Source organism: Vicugna pacos, chromosome 15 (assembly GCF_048564905.1).
Source record: "Vicugna pacos chromosome 15, VicPac4, whole genome shotgun sequence".
Lineage (NCBI taxonomy): Eukaryota > Metazoa > Chordata > Mammalia > Artiodactyla > Camelidae > Vicugna > Vicugna pacos.
Window position 1 is genome coordinate 11887354 of NC_133001.1, and position 9289 is coordinate 11896642.

General features: G+C 34.7%; 1 protein-coding gene across 1 annotated transcript; it reads right to left on the minus strand.

The window, feature by feature from the left end:
- Nucleotides 1–719: 719 nt before the first annotated feature.
- Nucleotides 720–8930, minus strand: ETAA1 (ETAA1 activator of ATR kinase). The gene is made up of 3 exons (XM_072937620.1): nucleotides 8797–8930; nucleotides 6509–8544; nucleotides 720–1740 (listed from the first exon to the last, which is right to left on the minus strand). Exons 1-3 carry the CDS (start codon nucleotides 8895–8897, stop codon nucleotides 1616–1618), a joined length of 2262 nt encoding a protein of 753 aa, XP_072793721.1. The 5' UTR covers nucleotides 8898–8930; the 3' UTR covers nucleotides 720–1615.
- Nucleotides 8931–9289: the final 359 nt, after the last annotated feature.

Here is a 9289-nt window from a genome sequence, read left to right on the forward strand (position 1 = left end):
AGGAACCAAGAGGAAGGCCGGGAGGAGCTTAAGCAGAAGCAGAGATACCCACAGGCTAGTAAGAACGGTGAAGCCACTTCAGAAAAAGATAAAGGTTCTCAGCTCTTCGTTTTCTTACATAAAAACTGTATTTATTCTCTATTCTTAAGCAAATAAAAAACATTACCTAGTGTATGTTACTCTACCGTATATATGAAAATACAACTTTCAGAACAATATGTCTCTTGTAGCAGTATCTTATTTTTTTAATGGGGGGAGGTACTCAGGCTTGTGTTTATTTATTTATTTAACGGAGGTACTGGGGACTGAACCCAGGACCTCACGCATGCTAAGCACGCACTCTGCCACTGAGCTATACCCTCCCCTGTATCTTATAGCAATAACTTAAACTGCACTTAATTATTTTGACATTCTAGCTCTAAGACACCTGAATAGTGGTGAACACCCTAATAGGCTCTTCACGTCTGTAATTTTGGCCAGGTCTCCTAAAGTCGTTTGGGATGAATAAAGCATCCTTACTTGTCCTTATGTCCTCAGCTTAGACTTTTTTACTTCTGGCTTAGCAAATTCCAAACAGGCAAAAAGAAAAGAGAGTAATAGAGAAGAACAAATTACTAAAGTCAGTAAATTAATCAAAGAAAAATTACATAGTTCTAGGAAAACTGAAAAAAGATTCTCATTTTTTATATCCTGGAATGGTTCAAGAAACAATGCGATGATTACTGAACAGTCCTTAATGTGCTTTTATTTAAGTTTTATACCATAAAGTAATTAATGCTCCCACAGACATGGTATTTCATGTACTTTGAAGCAAATGGTACAATAGCCTAGGAATCCACTGGAATGAAAGAAATCATTCCAATCGCAGCACAGCTTTAACTCGCCTCATGACTTTCAGAACAATGCTATTCATTTCTTACCTAGACAACAAAGAGGCTGGACCAGATGATAACGAGTTTCTGACAGTTCTAAACATGCATGATGCTATACTACTTACACAGCCAATCCAATCTTTTTTCTAAACTCAACTTCTTAAATCAGCATTTTTCCTAAAAACGGAGGGAAGTTTCCAAAATGCATTACATTTTAGAATTTAAAATTCACATCTATTATGGACTAGGAATTGAAAATAATAATGTCCTTACAAATAAACTGAAGTCCTTTATTTCCTACCATGTTCCTAACAATATGGAAGTATTAGGATTCAGAAATGTATAAAAACCTTAAGGCACAGTTATTGAAAGTAAACCTGTAAAAAAAAAAATAGTCTAGTGTTAGGAAAAGACTTACTAAAGTAAAAATTTAAGTAGATTATTTTTGATGGTCCTCCGCAGTCACGATATTTAAAAAATGAAACTACTTCCCTCTGTATATTTCTACTACAAAATTGTTAACTTCCCTGAATTTCCAAAACTTACACGCAATTACTTTCACATACATCTCCAAGGAAAGGTTTCACTGGTCATTGCAAACACTGATTTATTAAATAAAGTAGAATTCCACGCTTTATAACTCAGCATTAAATTTCTCACAGAGAAACCAAGAACAAATGCTTCCTATCATAGATAGCTATCGACTGTCCTTGTTGTCTCCCCACTAACGCTTCATTAAACAATCAGGTTAAGTGGGAGCTGCCTTTACAGTCGCCGCCTGTGCTTTTGGCCTTTCTTCGAAACAGTGCTTCTTGTCTTTTTCTCTGAATTTCTTCAGGAGAATACTTTCTATTTTTCTCTTCTTCCTCTAAAAATGAAACAAAATATAGATGTTAGTTTTACAGACTATAAAGTCATTCTAAGTGGGTTTTAATTTTTACTTATTACCCAGGTTTGCCACACTGGTTTGGTTATTAAATCAGACTAAACTACTAACTGTAAGATGCTAAGTACAGTTCAAGTACAAGGTTCTAGCCAAAATGAAACCAAGCACTGATCAATCTGTACCTGTGTGACACTCTCTTTCCACAGTGTGACAAAATTCATTTGATTAAAAGCAAATAATTCTTGTGAACAACAGCATCTAATTTCTATATAATAAATGAATGCATTTTAAAAACAAATTGGGATTTTAAATGTTACATAAGTTGTAATAGAAAAGTAGTCAAAATATAATGAATTCGATAACAATACCCCAAATAGTGTATTTTTGGTGTAAGATAAGCTATGTTACTATACACACCTACTTTTTTTCCTCTCTAGAGCGCCAAGATTTTTATTTCAGCCATTTAGGAAATATATCTTGGAGTAATAAAGTGAAATCTACCATGCCAACAGATATGCAACTCACCATCAGATATTATACTTTTACTTGGACACACTTTTTTATAAACATCAGAAAATTATTTCAAAAAGCAGGCTATCTGAATAAAATCTTCAATATGAATGTCTTTCAATACACAAAAATATGAAGCATTCTGATATATTCTTTTGCAACATACTTTATACTTCAGATAAGCAGACTATAAAAAACGTGTTTTTAAATTAGACAAATGAAAATAAGAAAGTTCTATTTTAATAACAGTCAACTCTTCTCTACCAAAATTCTGAGTTCTAATAAAATGAATTTAATTCCACAGTTAAGTCACTTTGAGCTAGAAGACTATCTATATCATGCTCCTAAGAACCAAACTTTAAAATTAGCAAACCTATTTTCTCATTTAAGTAATGTTTTAAAATTAAGACCATCATACTAATAATACATATGTAAGTGACCTGGTATTGCTAAAACTGTTTATACTGTAAAATCCACCTTTCAGAGAAGTAAGAGTCTGCAGTACTGTCAGCAGAGAAATATTATTTACACTGACACCTAGACAAAGGTTCACGATTTAGTTGTTATAAGACATTTTCCTTGTTACTAAGGCAGATATTTGCCCAAGATGTACCATCTGTCTCCGCTTCCCTCCTTGGTATAGTCAGAAATGGAGAAGGTGTTCAGGGTAAGAGATATGTATCTCAAATAAACTCCCCAGATGAATCTGTTGCCTTTAATTTCCTAAACCAATTATCTCACAGACTGTAGCTATTTTTCCCCACAGAAAGATACTATGAAACTTTAAAATTAGTTTGATGAATTTATCTACTATTTTAGTCTCAAAGCTGAGAAACACAAGAAACTCAGAATACACACACACACAGTTTACATTCAGTTGACCATACGTTTGGAAGGAAAACAGGTTAATAATCCATGAGGGCTGAAAAGAACACAGATCCCTAAAACTGGCCTTACAACTGGCTTCATGATATTCTGGAAAATAATTTCAAACGATACAATAAACTCACACCATGAAAATTCTTGTGAACAAGATTTAGGGAGAGTCACTCATTTCTCCCATCAGCCCTTCCTTTAATTCAATCTGCAATAAAAATTCACAGTAAGGTCTCAAACTATTGCAAGGTACAAAGCAAGGGTGGCTCTTCTTAATCTTTACTGTACAGCAGGGGGTCAGCACACTTTTTTTTTTCTGTAAAAGACCAGAAAGTAAGTATGTTAACCTTTAAGGGTCACGTGATCTCTTGCTGCAACTGTTCAATTCTGTCATTGCAGCATGAAAACTGCCACGGACAGTGTGTAAACAAATAACGTGGCTATGTTCAAGGAAAACTTTACAGACAGTAAAATTTGAATTCCCATACAGTTTTCAAAAGTCATGAAGTATTATTCTTCTTTTAATTTTTTTCAACCATTTAAAATGTGAAAATCATCTCAGCATGTTGGCTGTACAAAAACAGGCTATTCAGGCCCAATCTGCACAGGCCAGTTTGCCAAACCTTGTCTTGAAGCAATGAGGCAGTTAGATGGATTTTGTTTTAAAGAGATTCCCTGGTGAGCAGTGTGCTACACATAAGTAAAAGGAAATGGAAACTAGAGAAAACAGCAACAAGGTTAATATCAATTAGAATATTAGGTACCATCGGTAAACTTGGAGGAAAAATTGTAAAGTAAACTGAAAGGCAGATTATCCATCCATAAAAAAATGCAGATAGGACAGTAGATAGGAGTTTTGGAAAAATCAAATATTCCAGAGAGATTTAGTCTTTAATGGAATTACAACTATAAAGTAACATGTTGGAAATATGCTTCAATTAGTCACATTTATCTAAATAGAAACTTAAATATTTAAAATTATTATAGATTGACAACAATTTTTAAAGTTTCAAAATATCTAGCCTGGGCTGTAATGTAGAGAAGGATTCATTGTCAGTGTTGATAATAATAAAAATTGATGTCATTTTGGGGGATGATTAAGTGTTATCAATCAAAATTTAAAACATTTTCTTACATTAGTTTTTCAGTAATTAATGGACACAATCACACAAGCATGTGTAAATTTATGTAGAAGACTATTCACTGGAGGACTGTACTGTTTGTAATGCAAAAAACTGCAATGAAATTAAACTTCCATCAATAAACAATCGTTTAAATAAATTATGATACATCCATATAATGACAAACAATGTAGTCATTCAAAAGACTGAAGCAAATCTGTATGTACTAACAGGAAAAGATAGTCATACCAAATGGAGGCAAAACCAAACTGCCAAATTATATAATATAATTCTATCTATTTAAATAAATGTATAGGTAAACATACACACATACGTTTTTATATGTGCAGAAAATGCTACATGATGTATTCCAAACTATTAACAGTGGCTTTCCCTGATGGATAGCTGGAGGAAAGGAGAAACAGAGGACTTAACTTTCTACTTCAAATTAATCTATACTGTTTTCTTTCTTCCTTTTTAAACAACTAACATGGTACTGTTTTTTTTTTTAAGGGAGGGGTCACTTAAATGGAACAGTTGAAGTAACAGCGCCAACAAAAGCATTATCCAGAATCCAAAGATAAAAACAACCCAATGTTAAAAGAAACTAAAAACTCTTACCATATTAGCATCGATCTACACAGTAGATAAGAATCCTAAGGCTAGCCCCAAGTGAGGGAGACTGATTAAGAAAATCTATAATTACAAGCTAGCGCAGTAAATGCTGTAACAGAAAGCAGCACTGGGTATTGGAGAAACTCAGAGACAACGAATCTAAACCATTCTGGGTGGTTAGAAATACATTCGTTTTAAAGGATAAATGGAAAACAGCCAGGCCGACTTGGTGTTATGTACATGGGGGTCACTATGTTTCTGGTGACGAGCCCCAGGCATTAAGAAGCACAAGGAGTTATGCCAGAAATATTCCCTTTTAAAAAAATATTAAAGTGTCAGTGAATAACAGACTTTTCACATCATACTGCGTGATGTTCAGTCAAGTATCTACCGAACATCTTCCAAATGGCAGATGCTACCTACGGTAGGCGTAGGAATTCACTGATGAGACAGACAGCAATCAATATTTAACTGCAAACTGTGATAGAAGAAGTGAAGGAAATAAGAAACATGACTGAAAATAACAAAGAAAGCACTGATCTATAGACTGTGCGAGGAAGGCCTCTGTGAGACAGTAACACTTAAACTGAGACCTAAGGGTAAAAACACACCCACCAGAGGAGGGGAGGGGGTCAAAGGCTGGGAGGTAGTTTTGGCGGGGAATAGCAGTCAAAGCTTCTGAACTAGGAAAGAACCGATTTTGTTTGAGGAACTGAAATACAGCTGGTACAAGGGAAAAAGAAGACAGGTAGATTAAGGAGAGAGAATTCAGGGCCCTGGAGATCAGCGTAAAGTTTGGATTTTATTTGAAATATGAAGAGCAGTGACTGAAGGCTGTCTTAAGGCAGAGGAATGCCATATATGCCTACTTGTTTGTTGGCTTGTTTTTAAATCTTGTTTTAAAGGATCATTCTGCTGTTTGGAGCCTAGAATTTAAGAAGGGGCAGGTCAAACAACTGCAGAGGCCTAGTCAAGAAACGTCGGCATGGATAAGGCAGGGACAGGAGAGGGTGAGAAAAATGGACAGTTCTGAGACACATTTTTTGAGGTAAAAACAACGGAATTTGTTGACAGAAAGAATTGGGGAAAAGAAGAATTGGGGAGAAATCAAAAGATGACAGGATGTACTGTTCAGTAAATAACAATTCTAACCATCATTAACAGTTTTATATCAGACAGGATACTAGCAAAGGTGTTAAATTAGAATGCTCTAAACCTTCAAATGTTGTTTACCTCAGTGTTCTGCTAAACATAGGAGTAAGGAATAAGATTATTCAAATCTTAAAACAATGAGGTATTTAATAAACACACAGAGTCTCATACAGTAATACATATATCTAAAAGTAAAATTTTCTAGTAAATAAACAAGGAAACATTCAACACATATTTACTGAATGCCTACCATATGCTAATCACTGTATTAAATGCTGGCAAAGAATTCAATGCAATCTATTGAAAACATAAATCGCCCAGTGTTTGTATATTCCAGCATCAGCATTAAGAATCACTATAAGACCTCTAGTTAAATAACGATAGAATAGTTTTTAACTTAATATGTTATGCAAATTCAATATTTAAGAAATAACTAGTTTGGCTACTTTTCAAAGAAAACTGTATTTCATACACACCTTTTGAAGGTTGTTCCAAAGATTCAGAGGATTTCACCAAAGGCTGCTGTTGAACAGCCTTCCCACATAATGGGTTGACAGTTCTATTTTTCTCCAAATCCTGTGTAATTCTGGTATCAGAAACACTTCCTGTTATACATTCGTTATTAAACTGGGAAAGAAATGGCAAACTTTTCATCTTCGTAAATGTGTACTTAGACAATCTAGCTGCCCTGTTAAGGTCAAACCAAGCCCCTTCACTAGCCATGGTCTTGTGGGACGGATGTGCACCACTCAGCTTCTTCCTGTAAGAACCAATTTCTGTATTCATATGATCTGAACTCACATTCGAACCTGAACTTCCTGAGAGAACCGATTTGGAACTATTCACTTGTACTGGAACATCACTGTTATTCCAAGAGAGACACCGATTATTGACCTGACAATCTGAGTTCTTAGAGTAGAGAGTCAAATTTGTCGTAGCACCTAAAAAGCCTGGAGAATTTCCACAAACCTCCCTTTTCTCCGTCTTCATCGATTTACTTATTTGTGAGCTATTTGTCAATGAAGATGAATGTGCTGAAATGTTGTTCAGATTCAAAGGCTTTGATTGCAGCAAATGAGTCCCTTGTTTAGGTGTAGTAAACACGTTTTTGGCTCCATGTTTAGAACCATTATTGATCTCAAGCACACCTTCTGATGTCTTGCTGTCCGCTTTCGTGTCTTGTTGCTGAGTTAGTCTTTCAATATCATCACATGCTTGGTACAGTAAATCGTCGTCTACATCATCTGCCTCCCAGGCATTCTCTAATTGATGACATGCATTAACAATTTCGTTGGCAAATGATGGATCATTCCAATCATCAAAGAAAGAACTTAACTTGGATGCATTAGCTTGATTTGCGTTACAAACACTGGTCTTATTGCCCCAAGCTGCAGGGCCTAAAGGCTCTACATTTGTAGGTGCTTTAAAAGATTGTTTAAAAATGGACTTATTTTTTTGTTCACTAGAATGTCTTGTGTTCAAAGTAGACTTTTTTCCAGAAGTATTTACATTAGAAGTAAACTTACTATGAGTATCTTCCTTTACTTTTGTCAGATTAGATGCAACTGCATGGTCTTGAAGTTTGTCCTGAACACTTGTATTAAAAGATTTCTGAAATTTCATTTTATTTCCAGCAGATAATTTATCTGATTTATCATTTGACTTTGGCGAAAGTCTGTACTTTGCACCCATTAATTCACTGTTAGGTGCCTTTGAAGGGAGATCATGTAAAAATTTTGAATCTTTTAACCTGGTATCTAGACTTGTATTCATTCCTGACTTACTTTCATCATGTTTACTATTAAAGGTACACATTTCCTTTTGATCAGTAATCTGGGCTTTTGGAGGAGCAGAGAAATGCTCAGACATTTTGACATTTTGCGTAACAAAAGGTTCATTATTTAGTAAGTTTTCCCAGTCATCCTCAAAATCAGTGGCAGTAACTGCATCAATGTGCTTATTGAAAGCTCTTGGTTCCTTCGTACAGGAAGTCACATATGATTTTGTCATTCCAGGAGCATCTACCTGATAAGAAAGTGACCCTGGTAGTTTTTCAGTGACCAGAGTTTCATTGGTAATGATCTTCTCCTCTTTCAAAGCACTTTTCTTTCCAAATGTAGTATTACCGGTGTTTGAAAAAGCATCTGACAGCTCTTGGCTTAACTGTCCACTACATTTCTGAGTAGAACCATCAAAAATGGCAATAAAGGCTGCTTCAGCATTTTGGTCAAATGGCTTCTGACTGCTCTTTTGCCCATTTACCACGGTTATCTTGGTGTTTTCTTTCCCTGGCTTCTTTAACACAGCATTATCTATTCCGGGAACGATATCATGCAGTAACTGCGTTTGTACATTATCTCTGTAATTATCTAAAGTCTCTGCTTCTGAAATCGTCTGGATAAGATCATGATCTCTCTTGTTTTGGTCCTGAATCACATCCAGCTCTTCCATATTTTTATCAAATTGTTTAGCCAATTTCATAAGTTCCTCCTCCTGATTTTGAGTTTTTAACCTATTAAACAAATATTAAAAAAATTATAAGTTCTAAGAGTCATAAACATTCAATTATTATTTAACATATTTCAGTGTTAAAATTCAAAAATGTTAACACTTACATTATAATTATTTTAAGTCCAAAAGTTTGTATGTCAAAACTAAGGAAAATAATTTATAACCACTTTAACATATTCACAAAACCAAAACGGAATATTTTTAAAAACATTTACTTCACCGAATTCAGAAAAACCTAAAAGTTTGCACTTACTTTGTACCGCTGAGTTTTGCCCTTGATTTTCCTTTTGCTACACTAGGAGTACATGGAATAGCAGTTTCACCAATCCACACGCCCAGCATGGAGTCTGTCATTGGTTTCTCATCCTTCGGCAAAAGGGAAAAAAAAGAGGTTTAAAAAGTACCAAAACCCCCCTACACCCCCAAAACAAATAACAAACCAAAAAACCCACCTTAGTTATGTTGAATTATTTTCCTAAAGCAATTAACTACAAAAAAATGAGAAGTTGGAGGATGGCAATAACAAGTTGCAAGAAGTGATCTATTCATGTTTTAGCAAACGAAAACAGTCAGAATCGAGAACTCCTTATTTTCAGAAAGTTTTAAGTTTTTAAGAATTTAATTAACAATGGATTATTTAATAGTAAAAGCACATGTTTTTATCAAAAGAAAATGGATCAACTTATTTCAGCAGTCATCAGATATTTTTAAAAATAAACATCAGTGTCAGAAATAAACTGTAGCAG

Bases quoted from the DNA above. Each gene is read 5' to 3' on its own strand.
- ETAA1 (XM_072937620.1), bottom strand. From the start codon at position 8,897: ATGACAGACTCCATGCTGGGCGTGTGGATTGGTGAAACTGCTATTCCA. The intron at 8,545-8,796 runs GTAAGTGCAAAC...TTTGTTTAATAG, and splicing joins GCAAAACTCAGCGGTACAAA to GTTAAAAACTCAAAATCAGG. The intron at 1,741-6,508 runs GTGTGTATGAAA...TTTCATTTTTAG, and splicing joins TTTGGAACAACCTTCAAAAG to AGGAAGAAGAGAAAAATAGA.